Source organism: Crotalus tigris, unplaced genomic scaffold (assembly GCF_016545835.1).
Source record: "Crotalus tigris isolate CLP2741 ecotype Arizona unplaced genomic scaffold, ASM1654583v1 scf7180000017903.3850313, whole genome shotgun sequence".
NCBI lineage: Eukaryota > Metazoa > Chordata > Lepidosauria > Squamata > Viperidae > Crotalus > Crotalus tigris.
In genome coordinates this window covers 2,253,481-2,272,078 of record NW_024096713.1, presented here as the reverse complement: position 1 = coordinate 2,272,078, position 18,598 = coordinate 2,253,481, and the positions used below count along the sequence as shown (strand labels likewise).

General features: G+C 36.8%; 1 protein-coding gene across 3 annotated transcripts in view; it reads right to left on the bottom strand.

Moving 5' to 3' along the window:
* Positions 1 to 18,598, bottom strand: part of CCDC85A (coiled-coil domain containing 85A) — a 63,074-nt gene that overhangs the window by 34,429 nt on the left and 10,047 nt on the right. For all 3 annotated transcript variants that reach the window (XM_039344378.1, XM_039344380.1, XM_039344379.1), the window contains exon 2: positions 9,207 to 10,137. In XM_039344378.1, coding sequence (XP_039200312.1) covers positions 9,207 to 10,137 — 931 coding nt within the window. The remainder of the gene's footprint in view (positions 1 to 9,206; positions 10,138 to 18,598) is intronic.

Here is an 18,598-nt window from a genome sequence, read left to right as displayed (position 1 = left end):
ACATCATGATGATGATGATGATGATGATGATGATGATGATGATGATGATGATGATATGATGATGATGATGAATCAAAAGTTGGAATTAGAGTTGTATGTAAATTGAGCCATTTTATGCCAACCTTTTTTCACAAAAATATTCATAGCCTCATAGTCATCAGCCTGACCTTAAAGCATTGATCCACAATGCTTGGAATCCAAGGGGTGCATTAGGTCTCCGATCTGTATGTGAGTATATACAGATATGCAAGCACACCAGTGTATTTTTCCCCAAACCCATATTCATGCACAATATATAACAGACACATACACTCTCCTCTACATTACCATAAATATTCATTCATGCTTGCTATCATTTGCAGTGGAAATGCAGCAGCTTTATCCCCTTTACAGGAGGAACAAATCAACTTCATGTCATATCTTTCCTCTCAACATAATGAAGAAAAACTAATACATTGTTTGTTACTCTTGACTTCCCCTTTCAGTGAAATGTTTTCCTCTTTACTAGCAAAAGATTATCCTATGTCAGCCTATACTGTAAGTGAGTTGAATGGACTCCCAATGTGGGGGGAACCATTTTGGATCCAACCAGCAGTTTTCAGGAGTTACACATAGTCCACCAGTCAGTTTTTCTGCACCAATCAAAAAGGAAGAGCAAGAAGTAGCTTCCTTCCTATTTGTTGCAAATTTTCTAAATGCAGCATCAACAAAGTCCCCCAGGTAAAGTTCAATATCATTAATCACATACTTAAATAGGAGGCCGCACTCCAAGTCCCTCCACTAAATTGATGTCATCTTCTGTAAACCAGGAGGTGTGTCCTCTTAGTGTCAGCCCTTATTCTATGGAACAACCATAGACATAGAGTTGGCCTTGATCCTGCTAGTCCTTAGAAAAGAGGCTTTGGCTTTGGGTCGTGAAGTGCTTGACTCCCAATTGGTTAATGGTGTTATTGTTGTTTGAATCCCAGTTTTAGTGTTTTCTTTTGTTTCTTAGGTATGTACTATGTTTTTTGTATTTTTTCTTGTTAGCTCTGTTGTGTTTTCTTTTTCGTAAGGTGCCCAGAGTCATTTTGGCTGAGTTGAGCAGTCATGTAAATATTTTAAATAAATTGCAAATCTGTCATTGCCAGGGAAACAGATGTCTGCAGCAGCAGGACCATAATGCAGATACATTTTTGGCTACAAAGTCTGCTGTATACTATAGTCCAGTTGTTCAGGAAAGTTCTACAGAGAGGGTATGTGGAAAGAATTGAAGGACATCACCAGACGAAAACAAATAAAGACCTTCATATATGTCAATATTTACATTCACATCCAGCCTACTCTTTTCCCACTTAGTGCTTTCCTTCACTTTAAAAAACAAAGAACCTAAAACGGTTGATTCACATACAATAGAGTTCCTTAGTTTAGTGTCTTCCAGATGCTTTGGACAAACTCCCCTAATCCACTGATTTCAATCCAATACTTTTCAAGGAAATAAACTGAGAAACTAAAAAAAAACAAACTACAAAGTCCAACTTTTTAAGAACCATATAGTGATATTCTTCCTTTAAAAAAACATGAGAAATATTTTCTAGCAACATGGGTGCCCAGATAACAAATCTTGCTGAGAACATGGGATAAAATATTGTGGCCACCTATATGTTCTATATTATTTCCAATTCTACAGAAAAAAAAAACAGATTTTCATATTTATTCTGTTAAGCCACATTTTCAGCGGATGACCATAATAAGAAATAAAAAGTGTTTTTATTTCTGTGAATCTGAAATGAGAATTGGCCACCTGCAAGGAGAGAAAGTAAGCCTTGCTTTCTGCTTGTTTTAGTACTGCTACCAGCATATTGTTTTTATTTTTGTTTTTTACCTTTGGTTAAGTGTCACATTTATTTTAATAATTCTACCTGAAAGACTGCCTTGGATGAGCACCTGAAATCAGCACTTTGGATAGTTCTTAGATTGCACATGCATCTTAAAAAGAGCCTGCCGATCACCGTGCTCAGTATAATTTCTTTCCATCAATATACTATGTGATGCCATGTACTTGGTTGGCAAGCTGTTTTGGACTTATGGTTAAAGTGATAAATTATCTCTTCCCTTTCTCAAAGGGCCAGTGGTGATATTGAAGAAAGGACCTTTGCAGTTCTACCTCCCTGGGGTCATCTTTAGAAGCTTAGAAAATAGTGCTCCCAGAAATGTCTTAGAACTGGACAGCTCAGCTTTCTAAACCATTAATCATTGCCACTTCTTCAGAAAATGTGGCTATCAGTTTGAGGCATATTGATTCAGAATCAATTTATTAATTCAATCTGTAAAGGTTGGCATGCCTTGTGTCCCTTCAATCAAACAATGACATCAGGGCCCAGGAAATGTAACTTCTATGTTGTGGTACCTGCCCTCTGGAATGACGTTGCCCCTGAGATTTTGATGATGTTCTGGAGGGCCTTAAAGACCTGGCTGTTCTCTCAGGCTGAGGCTAGGGTGAAAGGAGTCCCTCACTCAATGTAGTTCTATGTGTTTTTATGCTCTTGATCAGATTCATCATCTTGTTTCTCCTTGTAAGCTTGTTCTTTTTATTCTGATCTTTTTTGCATTTTTACTTGTTCTGTTGTGAATTGTTCATGATTTGGGCAACATTTAAATAAAATCAAATAAATAAGTCAGATGCTTTTTCCTTCTAGATCAAAGGCCAAGGTTCACATACACAGCATGTTTTTTTATACCTTTTTAGTACAAAAACATAATATTTAAACATTTTGGTGCTACAGTGGGAGTGCTGCAAAACTGGTTTTCATATGTTTTGTTGTTGCTGGTTGTTTTCCCTGAATTCAATAATGTAGTAGGGAGTTTTTTTTTAAGGTACAGCTCATTTTTCTTTTTCACCTCTCTGGCCTGAGTCAAATTTAAAATATTTCTATTTATAATTATTATGGTTTAGAGAGGTAGGTACCCGTGGCTGCACTGTTTGCAACTCCTTTATTAAAAATAATTTTTTTCTGAGATTCTGCAAAAGCCACCTCTACAGAAAAGTGAGGCCCTAGATTGTAGAGAGATGAAAAAGACAAGATTACTGATTTGAACCCCACACTAAACCTTATCACTCCATTCCCACAACACTTTCACACCTGCAGCTTGGCCCATTTGAACTGTCCGGATGGACAGTTGGGGTCGGGTTTTCATTGACTGTTTTGACTTCTTGATTCACGCAAGAAACCCTCAGATCCTGTCTTCTACTACTGCTGTTAACACCTTCCAATAAAACTTCTTTTTGAAATGATGTCCATTTCAAGAGTTCTGCTTTCTTGGGAGGCTTAATTTAGACAGATCTTTACAATATACATTTGGGTCTAGTTTGGCAAAGATTACTATACTGAAATAGTACCAATGAAAAGACAGCTGAAAGAAGGAAAACCATGATTTCAATGGGTGTGGAAGAACTACAAGACTAGCCCCAGTTCTTAAAAGAGATCAGTGATTCAGAATACACCTTTAAACATCCCTTTCTTAAATTCTAATTTTATACTCCTGTTATTAGCTGACTCTAGATTTTAAAAGCCTGGTATTAAGTAATACCAATTTAGATCAGACTGAAATCTGCCTGTCACTGCCTACATAAGCCAGCAAAGGTAGTACACTTTTGTTGGCTTTCTCTTTATTCACATAGCTCTGGGGATGAAGGAGATATTGCCTTTGGTCAATAATATGACCGATGACATCCGTTGCTTGCAGTTAATACTATTATGAACAAAAATTTTGAGGCAAAAATCTGGAAGAAGGTTTTCCTATTTTCCCTACCCACCTATTTTTTCCATGTGTGTGTTTTTTGTTGCAACATTTCACTTACCAGCCATTTTCTTTCAGTGGGACTCCAACTTTAGAATTAAACATAGGTGAAGAAAGGGAATTTTGGAGAATCAATGATTCAGAGTAGCTTCTTTCTAGTTAGATGATATTTACCTGCAAATACCATTAACTCTACTGCCACTAAGTAGCAAATAAATATGCTCAGAAAAATTTAAGCATCATACAATTAAGTGATAGGAAGAAACAATGCCAACATTATTACTATTGTTTGCACTGTTTGAATTAGATTAAGTGACCTTCAAAATCTAAGGGATTGGTTTGGACAAAAGTCAGCTTCACTTTTTCGTGTGGCTGCTGATAAAAACAGGATTGCCAACATCCGATAATGGATATAGAAGAAGAAGAAGAAGAAGAAGAAGAAGAAGAAGAAGAAGAAGAAGAAGAAGAAGAAGAAGAAGAAGAAGAAGAAGAAGAAGAAGAAGAAGAAGAAGAAGAAGAAGAAGAAGAAGAAGAAGAAGAAGAAGAAGAAGAAGAAGAAGAAGAAGAAGAAGAAGAAGAAGAAGAAGAAGAAGAAGAAGAAGAAGAAGAAGAAGAAGAAGAAGAAGAAGAAGAAGAAGAAGAAGAAGAAGACCTTAGTGGCAGGGAAAGAAAAGGAAAAGACACATCCTAATTATAGAAAGTGTCTACCTGAAAGGTTACCGAGGTATACACTTCTTTTATTATAAAAGAATATACATTAGAACAGTATTTTGCAACCGGATCTCCCCCAACATACATTTTGAACAGCTGTGAATCCACATTCTCACAAATAACCTCTTTTCTTGTCACCCCTGCCTCTTTAAACAACTGCTGTTTCTCTAAAGGATCTGTTCATCTCCTGATGTATCACACCTCCAGACTGTTGCCAGAGAGTGTTAGTCAGCACTTTTACTTTTGCTCACTAATAACCTCAACCGGGAGTGAGAAGCAAAGCAGCAGCCTTTGATAATTTCCTTAGATGCAAAACAGAAAATGAAGGGCACTCCCAGACAAGCAAAAGGGATTTGTAATAAAACTATAGAAGGCTTCTTTAAGAGAGTACTTAGGCTACTGATCGTATTTATCAGCAAGAATTCATCATATCTGATTGTTGTGAGATAGTCAACCTTTACCAAAGTTGGAGCTATGACTGCAGTGTCAAGTATTTCCAAATAGCATATTATGTGATCCTAGAGAGGCATACAATGATTTGTAACAATTTGAAGAGTATCATAAATCGGGGCTCAACTCCCCCGGTCCGTGGAGCGGCACCAGTCCATGGCATGCCAGAAACCACGCAAACAAGCAAAGCCCCATCCAAGGGATGCAGGCAGTACATGAAACCATGCCCTCTCTGGTCCGTGAAAAAACCTCTCTCCATGGAACCGGTCCCTGGTGCCCAAAAGGTTGGGGACCTCTGTCATAGATGGTATCCAAAATGGGACAGAAGCTTAAAAAGACAAGTACTTGTTAGGTTGTTCCAGTCCATTTTTCTACAATGCCATAATGGATTCAAAGAAGGCAACTCCATCCCAGTATTCAATTTTTTTCTCCTTCCCATCTATAGTCAATGATGGGAACACACAGCCCAAAGTAGAGAAAAAGAGCTGTCAATATTGATAAGAGACCACGTTCTTAATAACATTTAATGTATAAATAGAAAGAAATCAAATATCCTATCAAAGCCAATATTCCACAGTTCACCTGTACAGGAACTGTAAAGAATGCTCAAGAACCATTTCAATACACTAGTCTATGCGAGAAGCAACATTAATATATAAAATACTTTTCTATAACATATTGCAGGATTTCTATGCTTGCTGTGGTGCTGACCTATTTGATGAGTTCCAACCTTGGGTTCTATCGATGTATTTTCTATTCCATTCTATTCTTGTCACATAGAGAGAAAGGAACAGGATTTAGTCACGTATAGTACATGCATTTTTAACATTCACTGTTCTGGAAGCAATTTTACAAGAAACAGTTTCCAGGGACAACAAATATTACCTGAGAAGTGGACAGATGGTGGGGAATACTGCCCATAATCATTCTTTTCTTTTCACCCATGTAAATCTCCCTCTAAGTGCAACATTGAATAATCATTCAAATGCAAGGCATTTTAGCAGGCACGGTTAACACATTCAGTTGCCAGCCACGCAATGTTGAGAAACTAAGTGAATTGATACCAAGCTGTGAATGTGCATGTGTGAATTAACTTTTAAATTTCCCCATAAAGAAAAAAAAGAAGAGATGGAACTTTCAAGAAAAAAAAGAATCAAAGGAATAACAAGTGACACAGCTTAGAAAGAAACCATAATGCTAAGAAGACACAGCAAATTAAACTCAGCATAATACCGAGCCTCAAGGTAAAGTAAGTGGAAGGCAGAAAAAAGCAATAGCTCTGATAGTACTAACTTTCCAGTGAAAGAGAAGATACATTTTCTCAAAGAAAACTGCAATCTATCAAAGACTTAATAAATAATAAAAGGGAATTTTAACTACTCTAAAATTCTCTTAGGAGCTATGTATGTGGTCTGTCCAGGGAATCTCTGGCTCCTTCTCCTTCAGAAGATGGGAGAAGGCACATAAGCAGCAATCTTGATCCTAAGCAGCAGGGAAAAAAACAATCAATGAACACTGGGAGAAAGTGAAGCATTTCTGTCTCCTGCCTCTGAGAAATCTCTGAGGATGGATGAAGCGCCAGATGACTAGAAGAGGGCAATGTTTCCTTCTATCAAAAATAAAAACAAAAAGCAAAAACAGGAGGTGGGAAACAGAACCCAGAGAAATATCAACCAGTCAATCTATATCAGTGGTTCTCAACCTTTTTAATGCCGTGACCCCCAACCATAAGTCGAGGACTACTCAACCGGTCGTAAGTCGAGGACTACTCAACTGGTGCAGCACTGTTTGCAGAATGGGACTTTTGGCGGGCTCAGCAGGGCAGAGACAGCCTGGACAATTCCTATTGGCTTTTGAAAGCCAATAGAATTAGACTCTATTCAAGAGAGTTTATTCTATTGGCTTTCAAAAACCAATAGAATAAAAGGGAATAGCACAGCTAAGGAAAAGCATTGTTTGGCGACCCCCGTGAAATGGTCGCTCGACCCCAAATGGGGTCCCGACCCACAGGTTGAGAACCACTGATCTATATCAAATTTGCAGAGGGGAGAACATTCAGGAGTTGGGAGAGGAATAGGAAAAGAACATTAATTTTCTAGAAAACAGAAATTAATTTCAAAATAAGATTTGATGGACCAGAAAGGGAGCAGAACCATTATAACGTGGTGCCTCCAACCCTCACAAGTCATCCCACATATTAAATATGGTGAAAGGCATTAAATGCTTCTGAGAAGTTCAATAGGATAGTGCAGGTGAAGCTAAACTAATACGGTTTATGAAGTTAAGGTAAATAAGCCACAGCACACAAGCAAGAAAGGCTCCTTTATCCTATTTGCAGCATTCCTAGCCCTCTCAGATTACATCTCTAAAAGGGACAAAATAGCACTAGAAGTTGCACTCATTTCTAAGTGGCATAAGAGTAGGAAACTGAACAGTTTGCCTCTAGAGGCCATTTTCTTCTTGTCCTCCTCACCATAAAAGAAATTGCAGGGGAAAAAGAAAAAAAAGGCTAAAAGGAATGGTCAATATCCCGTTATCACTAGATGGCCTCCTGCAGCTGCCTTTCAGAAAGTTAGGTTCACCTTCCTTTCCGCCAAACATTTAAACTTTACTTTCTCCAGGGTTAAGGCAACAAAATTGTGAAGTTAATCAGAGAGGAATGTCATAAAATTTGAGATGACATTGATGTAAGTTTCAATAAAATCTTTCTTATTAGCTTTGATAGATTTATATCAAAAAGCGATACTGGAGCTAACAAGATTACAAGCAGCCTTTTCATTTTGACTGATAAATTAACACTAGTAAATTCAATACAATTACATTTACATACATTAAAAGCTATTCACTATTTCATATGTCATAATATTAAGTGAAGTTCTTTCAAAGTTCTTAGAAAGCTGCCCAATTCTATCTGAACCAAGTTATCAGGCTATTCATCCATCATCTCCAGGAGCTTACATAGTCAATCTACTGAGCAATTTATCTCTTTCTCTTTCTGAGAGTGGAAGGAAAGATGCACAAAAATAGTAGATTCAAACACAGTTAGTGAGAATGAATCAAAGCAATCCATAGATATTCTTGTTTCAGATTTTATTGGAGTGGAGGAATGACATCTAAAAATTCCCATATAGGAATCAAAGAATCTGCTTTTTGCCCATATGTGGGCTGTACTGAAAGTTATAGTTTTGGAATGTTCCTATATATTTTGTTTTTTTGTTATGGGCCAAAACATTTAAAAATAATTGGATCACATTGTTCTAAATAATCACTGAGACCTGCATCTGTCCAACAATATCTTTAAAATAATCCCTCTATAGCCTGGCATGCCTCCTGTGGTGCTAGTTTAAAATATAGCTGCATTCTAGAGGAAACTGTTCAAATGTCAGTCTGCCATCACAAATACATTCAAAAAGCTAAATGCCAGCAAACCCATTTTTGCTTTGTAAACATTTCCAGAAAAAAAGTAATTAAGCTTACAAATAAACGAATACCCCAAATAACAGCCAAACTATATTGCCTATATATTTTTTTTTCCTCAAAGAAATCTGCACCCATCTCAAGATAGGAACACTACATGGATATTAGACTCATAGAAACTATACCTGTTTTCTGCACTTTTTTTTACTGTAGTTTCCTCTATGAAAGGTCAATAGCTAGCCATCCAAAAATAAAACACACTCTTAAGAAAATTGCCAAATGAAGGCACCAAGACACCTCCCCAAAAGACAGCAGCACTTGGAGAAGCACAGTCTCCTTCCTCAAAGTTATTAAGATTATCAGTTAATATCAATATGTTTCAATTAGGCATCTGAAACAAACCAAGACCTAAGCATAAAGGAAACCATAGCTAATTAAGATATGCCAAAACACACACCCCCAATTCTCTTTAAAATCTTCTCCTTGAGTTGAGGACCCTTCCCTTCATTTCATTCTTACTTCTCCCTTCTAAGGTAAGTCTACATGTTCTCAGACTCACACCACTTTACTTCAGGTAAAGTACTTTCACACAAAGCCCATGAAATGCAACTGCTCTGCAGCCTATTACAACAATGCAAACTTCAATTTCATCTGCACTTCTCAGAGAGAACAAATGCAAAAACAATTCCTGCTTAGTAGGACAAAATAAAAAATGGCTTCATTGTGAACATGCCACTACCATTTGGTATGCACCTTTTCTGATTGGTGCCCATTACTTTGAAAAATCTCAATCATTGCCCCTAGCATCACAATAAATAAATAAATAACAATAACTAAGGAAGACCCACCATTCATCCCATTGTAGGGGCCCCTATGGTGGGGTGACAGATCATCTGCAACTTGTCTTCTTAAGGTTCCTTCTCTGCTTCCATTGCCCAAATGTTTGAGGTGCTCTGGACTTCCCCCATAATGCTGTTGTTTCAGATGCTCAGGACTAGTGCCCCTCACTTTTTGGAGGTGTTCTGAGCTTCCGCTCAGAGCATGCTTCTGAAGAAGTTCAGGGCTTCCACTGCTGCTGTGCTTTTGATGTTCTGGACTGCTCCCAGGCCTATGCTTTTGAAAGTGGTCTGGGCTCCCGCTCAACATATGCTTTGGCAGTGTTTCTGGACTGCTACAACTGTGCTTCTGCTGCTCTAAAGTACCTTTGGTTAGGGTTTTATGATGTTCTGGACTTGGTCCTTTTAGATGCTTCTGATGGTCAAGACTTCCAGAACTACGAGGTTTGTGGAGGTGGTCAGGACTAGCACTCCGGTGCTTTTGATGCTCAGGACTTCCTTCACTCCTTGTTTTTTGGAGGTGCTCAGGACTTGAGCTTGAATGATGCTTATGGTGATCAGGACTATCAGTGCTCCCGGTACTGGAGGTACTACTCCCATCTCCCACATCCCTTATGAATGTACTTGTGGCATTTAATTGGCAAAGACTGGCTTGACTATCAATTGAATTTCGGCAGCCAGCAACACCACCCTTTTCTTCATCCAATAAGACACAAAGCTCCTTCAGTTCCAAGTTTTCCTTCACAACTTCTTCCTGCCTTACTTCCAGTTCCTTCAGCTTTTGCAAATATAGGGCAACCTCTTTATGCATCATGCTAGCGCTATACCTGCCAAGCCTTTGCCATTCACGGGATACTTTTTTGCCTTTCTGCCGGTCATCATCCAAGAAGCAACAAAGGTCTCGCAGCTCCTGGTTGTCTTCCTGCAATTTCTGATTGATATCCTTCAAAACATAAGAGAAGAAAAAACAAATCTAATCAACATTTGCAGAAGTAACATTGTAACAGCAGAAACTCACAAGCTGTGAACATGTGCTCCTCTCAGCTAGACATTTTCTCCTAAAGGACATTATAAATGTAGTTTAGGTTAGCAATGCTGCATTTATTCAAGGCCTATGCAAGATTGCTGAATACTCAGATTCTCAGATTCTCCATTCTTTTTGGAAGTCTTCTTTTCTCTCATGAACTATTTTATTTTTTTTCAAAATCATTGTTTCTTGTCTTTTCTAATTTTAGTACAAAGACAGGGAAGTTATGGTCCTCCAGTCACTGCTGACGTACAACTCCCAGCAGTGAAACGAATATGAATGAATCCAGGATTTATAGATTAATGGCATTTGGAAAGCCATTTGTTATTTTATAATACTAATATTATTTCACAAGAAACTCTGGGCAGCGTACAAAAAAATTAAAATAATCAATCAGTCAAGCAATAATCAATTTCTATAGCCACTCATTTCAATTCAATTGACTCTGGCATCTAAGTATCTAAAATCATTACTTTTAACAAAAAATATTTTAAAACTATAAAAGCAGTAAAACAAGAATAATAGAAAAGGGATGTTAATAGTAATGCAACCACCTCATTAGGTTCACCCATCCACTGGGGTTCCCAAGCCTTCAAGACTTGGCATAACAAAGTCTTGAAGGACCTTCACAGGTTTAGCAGTGAGAAGGCCATCCTCACTTGAGAAAAAAAGATTCCAGTGTTGGGGCCATAGCAGAAATGCCTTAGGACCCAAAAAATGTAGCTCCCTAGATAACATAATCTGTAATACTACCTATTCTGTTGGATCTGATGGAACAAGCAAAAATGAAATGAAATCAGGAAAAGGCAGTCCCTCAAATAAGTCAGTGCCACACCAGCACCTTGAATTGGACCTGGAAACAAGTCGGTAACCAGTGCAGCAAAGATTAGCTAATAGACTGCAAGTTCAATCTTTTAAAAGAAAAACAACATTTTCCTGTACAGGTTAAAATATTAGCAACAAATGTTTGAATGTATATGAGTATCTGTGTGTATGAGAAAGATTCCACATTTTCTGAAAACTGGAAAGTTCTGAATCGTGCTGTAAAAGATCATTTTCTCCCATCAGTAAAAAGTATAACTTAAGTGCAAGATATGCAGAGAGCATATTATGTAAACTGAAGAAAGCCATGCTGTTGGTGGTTAAAACACCAGGCTAGAAATTGGGAAACTATGAATTCTGAATTAGACACAAAGCTAGTTGGGTGAATTTGAGCCAGTAACTTTCTCTCAGCCCTAGGAAGACGACTATAGCAAGCCATTTCTGAAATATTGCCAAGAAAATTGCAGGGAATTTTCCAGGCAATCAATACTGATTCAAAGGCACATCCCATCCACCCCCAAAACACCATATTTAAACTGAAACTATATTTTCTTACAATGGAAGAACAAATTTCTATGCAAGGATAAATCTGTAATATAGGCTTATTACATATAGGCTTATGATCTTTATATCCCAATGATGTCCACAAACACAATGTTCTGCTTTTATCTAAATAAGTGAATCATTATCATTCGCTTATATGGGGAAAATATGTGTGATGCACTGAAGAAAAAAAATAGTAGCAGAGATACATCTACTAACTCTACCTACTCCTTCAACTCATATTCATCAAGACTCTAAAAAAGCGTGTGTGTGTGTGTGTGTGTGTGTGTGTGTGTGTGTGTGTGTGTAAGAGAGAGAGAGAGAGAGAGAGAGAGTCTTCCTTAATTCCAACATGTAAGAGAGAGAGGGCCCCATAGCAAACAGGCAGCATTAAAACAAACATAACTTTTTTACTTATAAAAATAGATTTTTTTTTACAATGGAAAAATATACAGGAAAAGATAACTTTCTGACAGACCTAATGTTAGATGCTGGTCACTTTCCAGTGTACAGGCCATTCCGATGTGCACATAAAATATTATCAGTGATCTTGTGCAGAATAGTTGCCAGAGACAATGCAGTATTAACTAGCATATTCAGGAGAAAAAAGAAACTCAGTACTTAGCTAACTTTTTCCTATTCCTCTAGAGAAAAAAGAACTTGAACAGATGTTATCCCTGTCAATTTGTTGGAAAACCCTTCTTCCTGTAAAATCCAACTTCAACCAGAGGTTAGAGAAGAAATCTTAGCACTCTTTTTCTCCCCAAAGCCTTGGCATAGATTTTCTTCTTTTTTCCCCTAGAGTTCTGACTGCACTTTCCAAAAGAACAAAAAAACAGGGACTGGGGAAATCTCATTTTGCTACACCCCAAAGTAAGCATATCTCCCTGAAGAAAATTTTGATTCAAATGTTTGAGGTAGCAACTTGCTGTCTGGCACAAGAGACTGCAAGGAGGAGGAATTGTAAATTACCCATTCAGTACTGAATTTAAAAATAGAAACCATAAGGCTGGGACACCTGCTTAGGATGGCATTTATTTTGCCAGATGCTAACAGAGATGAGATTCTACAAGATAGTTTTCGTTTTACAACTATTCATTTAGAAACCATTTGAAGTTACAAAAGTGACTTATGACCGAGCCTTAAAATTGTAGATTGCAGCATTCCTGCAGTCATGTGATCTGGTACAACCAGAATGCATTTAAGATGGTTGCAGCATTCCAGGATCACATAATTACCATCTGCAACATTCCCAAATACACTCTGGCAAGCAAAGTCAATGGAGAAAGCCAGATTTGCTTAATGACTGTGTGATTCATTTAACAACCATGGCAAAAAAATATAAAATTGGGCACAATTCATTTAATGACTACCTCACTTGGCAAAAGAAGTTCCAGTCTGAACTGTGGCTGTAAGTTGAGGGCTACCTTGCTAGACAGATCTTGGGTATATCTTCAGAGTCCTCTATTAAATTTTAATATAACAGAGGAAAATATTATGTCTATGGAACAAACATATTAGCTATATTATATGAAGATTATTTAACTATATGAAGGAGGAAATCCAAGGAATAACAGTAACCATCAGAAATAAGAGGCAGAGATTATACTGAGAAATTCCTTGCAGGCCCTCAAACATGAAGTAGGCTCTAAGCATTTGTGGGAAGAAAAATGGGCTTTGATAAACAGGTGGTAGGACAATGAAGGGCAGAAGGCAGGTAGCTGCATCTTTCAAGAACATAAACAAAAGAATCATGGGGCTGAAGTACATATGGAATGTAAAAGCGGTTTTTGCAAAACCATAAGAGAGTTGACCAGGACAGCTTTACCCTGAATCACAAATAAAGACAAATACATAAATATAGACAGATAAAGACATGAACACTGTTGAGAGTGGGCTGTAAGGGATCCTATTAAACCATTCAATAAAAAGCAGAAAGAACACGTGCTCATAAAGATTATAGCTTCTATTACCATAGTCCAGTATGTGAATTTTGTTTTAAAGATGAGGTTGAATTCCTTGTAGAGGAAGACTAAAATGTTTAACGGGTGTTAACAGAGGCCTGGTGGGATGACTTCAATAAGCAGAAAGTAGCAATCTAAGTAACACCATTTGTTCAAAAGAAGTGGAAGAAATAGAAGGAGATTGGAAGTGCACTCTTTGCTAAAAGTATCCATATCTGATGAAAAATCCAAATGGATCAACTTGGAGATACTCTAGAAATAAATGGAGGGACAAATGAAAACACTGTTGATATTGAATACTGCCTGCCTGATTAGGATAGGAATCATGGTCACCAACAAGCTGTAGCTATTTCAGGGACATATAACAATAGTGATGGAGGGAGGGGGATAATTATTCTGTTGGGAGACAAATTCTGTGAATGTTACTGACAATTTTCTCCCTCAGAATGTGGAAGAAAGCATAAAAGGTTTAGCTATCCTTTCCTTGTTACTAACCAACAGAGAAAATGTACATGAGGACTGGTGACAGCAGGAACTCTGGGAAAAGAGGACTAAAAATCAGCAAAGATGGATCACCTGATTCTGACCATAATGGATCACTAAGAGCCTTCCTTGTAAACTGCATGAAAGTTCTGCAGTCAGACCAAGGTTTATCAATAAACTCACTGAAAACTCCTTTCAGAGAAGTAAGAAACTAAAGTTAAATTCAACTGTCTATCTTCAGGAAGAAAAATCTGTGTAGCTTTCCTATCTTCCTCATACAACAGGTATTTAATTTTCCTTCCAGCTATGAAGTTGATAAAAATCTCAATCCTTTTCTCCCTCCCTCTTCAGTATAATAGTAGGTATTAAGAGAACAGAAAATAGAACTGGGATCAATTCCCTCTTTCACTGTTCCTTCTGAAGTTTATACCGTAGCTGGTGTCTTGATAGTAAAAGGAAACTGGGAAGTAGGCTGGGGAGACTATTGATTTTTTTAAAAGATACATCTTAGTTTCTCTTTTATTCCTGAGACTTAGTTCTGGTGTTAAATAAATATTTTGCTTTAATGTGCAGGATTATTTTCTAAATAAATATAGCATCAGCTTTACAGGGACATGCAAGCTATTTTATGTACTAAAGGAGGAATTTAACCTGTAAGCTATTTTCTATATTGAAGGAGGAATTTAACCTTTACCACCATTGCTTCAGTCTGGTGAAAACTTGGATGGTGCTATTTTCATGGTCCTATTAGAACCCATAGGTGATTTGTCCCATTTCAAAATAAAACAGAAGCTTCTGAGGAAAGCCTCTTCTCAAGAAATGCCTATTTCTATGCCTTCTATAGTTCCAAACATTATCACACATTCCTCCTAACAAAGTTGAATATTATACGCAAAGATGTGGCATCATTCCTATTTTTTCCCCTAAGGATTTGATATGTACCCAGTACTTCAGTATAGTCTTCCAGATGTGTTAGGCTACATAGTATTTAGTCACTGTTCTAAATCTATCATATCTGGAGGACATCTGGGTTGGGGAAAGCTACTTATCTAGGTTTTTTTATATGTTATGCAAAACATACTTTTTTTCCAAGCAGAATAAAAATGAAGTATTTTTCACTTTTCCTTTCTTTTCTAATTATCTTTCTGCTCAAATTGCCTTTCTTAAGTTGCTTTTTCATTTTCCATTAGTTTTCTCACCCCAACTTCCAATTAAAAACAGGCCTGAAATGGCTATTATGAGATAGGAAATAAAAATGGGGGGGGGAGTTAGCTTTTCTTTCTCAGCCATCTTCCTTCATTTACTGCATATTTATTTCCTAGCCTGATTTTTTCAGATTAAGAAAAAAGGAAAGGAACAGAAGTTAATACACATTTGAACCTTCTGTGATTTCATCCAGTGGATTAAACAAGTGAATCATTTCAGAATTTCATGGATCTCCTGCATCAATGGATCAATAGACGCCAGAGGGGGGGAGATAGATGGATATAATAGTGGATGAATGGATGGATGGATGGATGGATGGATGGATGGATGGATGGACGGACAGACAGACACCTAGAAAAATCAGCATTTCCTCCCTAATTCTTTTTATTGGATTAAAATTAAATATAAGAATAAAACTAAAATATTATTGAAAAATATGTCTAGGAAGGGAAAAGATTTTATAGCTGAAACAACCGGTTATGAAATAGTTAATAAGGTTAAGTATTTAGGAGTTTATATTACAACATCTAATGGAAAATTGTATAAGAATAATTATGAACGCTTATGGGTTAAAATTCAAAAAGATTTAAATGATTGGCAAATCTACAATTATCGTTATTGGGGAGAATGTCAGTAGTGAAGATGAATGTTCTACCAAAGTTTCTTTTTTTGTTTCTGATGATACCCATTTTAAAGAAGGATGCTAATTTGGATGAGTGGCAAAAGGGTATTAATAAATTTATTTGGGGCGGGAAGAAATCAAGGGTAAAGTTTAAGATTTTACAAGATGTTCGAGAAAGAGGTAGACTTAAAGCACCAAATTTGAAATTATATTATGATGCGGCCACTTTAACTTTAGTAAGTGACTGGTTTAATTTAACAAATAGAGATATTCTTGTTCTTGAAGGGTGGGATTTATTATATGGTTGGCATGCATATTTAATTTTTGATAAGAAAATAGATTCGGTCTTTAAGTCACATATTTTAAGATATGCTTTACTTCGAGTTTGGAAAAAAAATTATTATAAGTTAAATTATAAAATACCTGTTTGGGGGATCCCTGGACAAGCAATCCAGGGGGTTTCTAAGGGGGTGAATTTTGACAACATTTTGTATACAGAGTTACTTATTTGGTCGGGCACTGATTGGCAATTAAAGTCTTCTGATGTGTTAAGGCAAGAAAACATTTTACAATCGTGGTTTCAATATTTGCAAATCGTACAGAGATGGACTTTGGATAAGAAAGTGGGAATTACTTTAGTAGATGAAAATTTGGTAATTCAGATCAAAGATCAGAAATGTGCCCATATTAAAAGAATTTATAATGAGTTAATAAAATTGGATTCAGAAACAGAGTTAGTTAAAGATTGTATGATTAAATGGGCCCAGAATATTCAAGAACTGATCTCGTTGGACCTATGGGAGGTAATTTGGACTAGAAATGTTAAATTTACGCAGGCCCAGAATTTGAGGGAAAATTTTTATAAAATGTTTTATAGATGGCATCTGGATCCTAAAAAGCTGTCCTGTATGTACCCGAACCTGCAACCTAAATGTTGGAGATGTGGTTGCTTGGATGCAACCTATTTTCATGTTTGGTGGACTTGTAAAGTTATTAAAGCCTTCTGGATTATGATTTGGTGGAACATTCAAAAGGTTTTTAAAAGGAAGATTAAGTTTACTCCCCAACTGTTTCTTTTGGGAATTTTTGTGGATTTTAATGTTAAAGAAACTATTTTAATATTGAATTTAATAACAGCAGCAAGATTACTGGTGGGTCAATATTGGAAGAAGGATACTCTGCTTTCTTTAGAAGAATGGGTATTTAAGGTTTCTAATTTAGCAGAAATGGCTAAAATTTCTGCTTATTTAAAGGACCATTCACAAGAGAGATATTTTAACGTATGGCGAAGATGGATAGAATATGTTCAGAAGAAATATGGAACTACAAAGTTTCACTTATTCTATGAGTAATGATTTTGTTTATAAACTTATGATGTTAAAGTTTGAAGAGAGTTAAGGGTTTTTATGATTTTGTTCATTGTATAATTAGTAGATTATGTTTAATATGTTTGCATAATCCTGTATTTTGCTCTGGGAAGTCGGAGGGGAGGGGGGGTCAGGGGAGGGGGGTGGGGGGTGGATGGGTTGAAGTTTAAGTAGTTCAGATAAAGTAGAAATAATCTTATTGTATATAATATTAATGTTTTAATTTTGAGAGAGGAACTGCTTGGGCATTTCCCCTGGACCACATCAAGAGGGAGAAGAAGAATGTGAGAAGTAAGTAGGAAGGTGGAGGTGAAGGAGAAGAGGGGGTGAGTGAAGAAAAAGAGGGAAAGAAGTAAGTTGGTTTGAGGTGGGATGCGGTTTGGGGGGAAATGGGTGGGCAAGACCGAATGTGGTGTGTATCAATTTGTTTTATTTTTTATCTGAAATATTTGTAAGATTGTTATGTATTGTAAAATTGAAAATAAAATTTTTTACAAAAAAAATAAAAAAATAAAAAATTGCCTCTCATAAATGCATCAGAGGCTGGGAGTCAGTGGAACAGTAAGAAAGCAGAACAAAAGATTTTTTGCAGACTTTTCAAAGCCGTTAAAAGAACTGAGTTATGACATAAATCAGGCATGCTAAGGACCAAACAGCAGCACAGAAGGCATATTATAAAAGAGGAAAGAGCCACAGTTCTGGAGTAGAATACAGTTCTATTATTTCCTTGACATACTATAGTGTTGCTGAAAAGACTTCCAGCTGAAGCCCAGAAAGGCTTTCTCCATCAAGAGTCTATTCTTAAAGATCTGCACACAGAGGATCAGTCAGAGTTATAGTTACTTGCATTTGATTTTGCCTCCAGGTAACCAGGCAGGATTTTTTTTACTAAAAACTGTGACAGTGACATTTTGTTACTTTAAAAAAAAATTCTGACTTGGGGGTATAAAGGCATGATGTGGAGAAAGCTTTTAAAATTGATTGTCCTATTCACTTTGGGGGGTGTATTTATAACAAGCTTTATCAGCAGAAAAGCTGACCCTTTACCAAGTTCACCATCTTTCCCAGATTACTTATTTATTACTAAATACAATTATATAGAATAAGCCACAGGGATGGATATTCTCAAAGAACAATATGAAAATACTAGACTTTATTATTATTACTACTGATATTAAGTTACATCCCAGAGGGGCCAGTATGGCAAGCACAGTTCTCTGACCCCATTTAATGCTCATGACAAATTTATAAAATAGATTAGGCAAAAAAGGAGATTGGCCATGTAATGGAATGTGGGAAAGACCTTGGGAGACTGAGCAAAGGGGAACAGTTAGACAAAGGCCAACATAGCCCACAACTTGAGGTGAGCT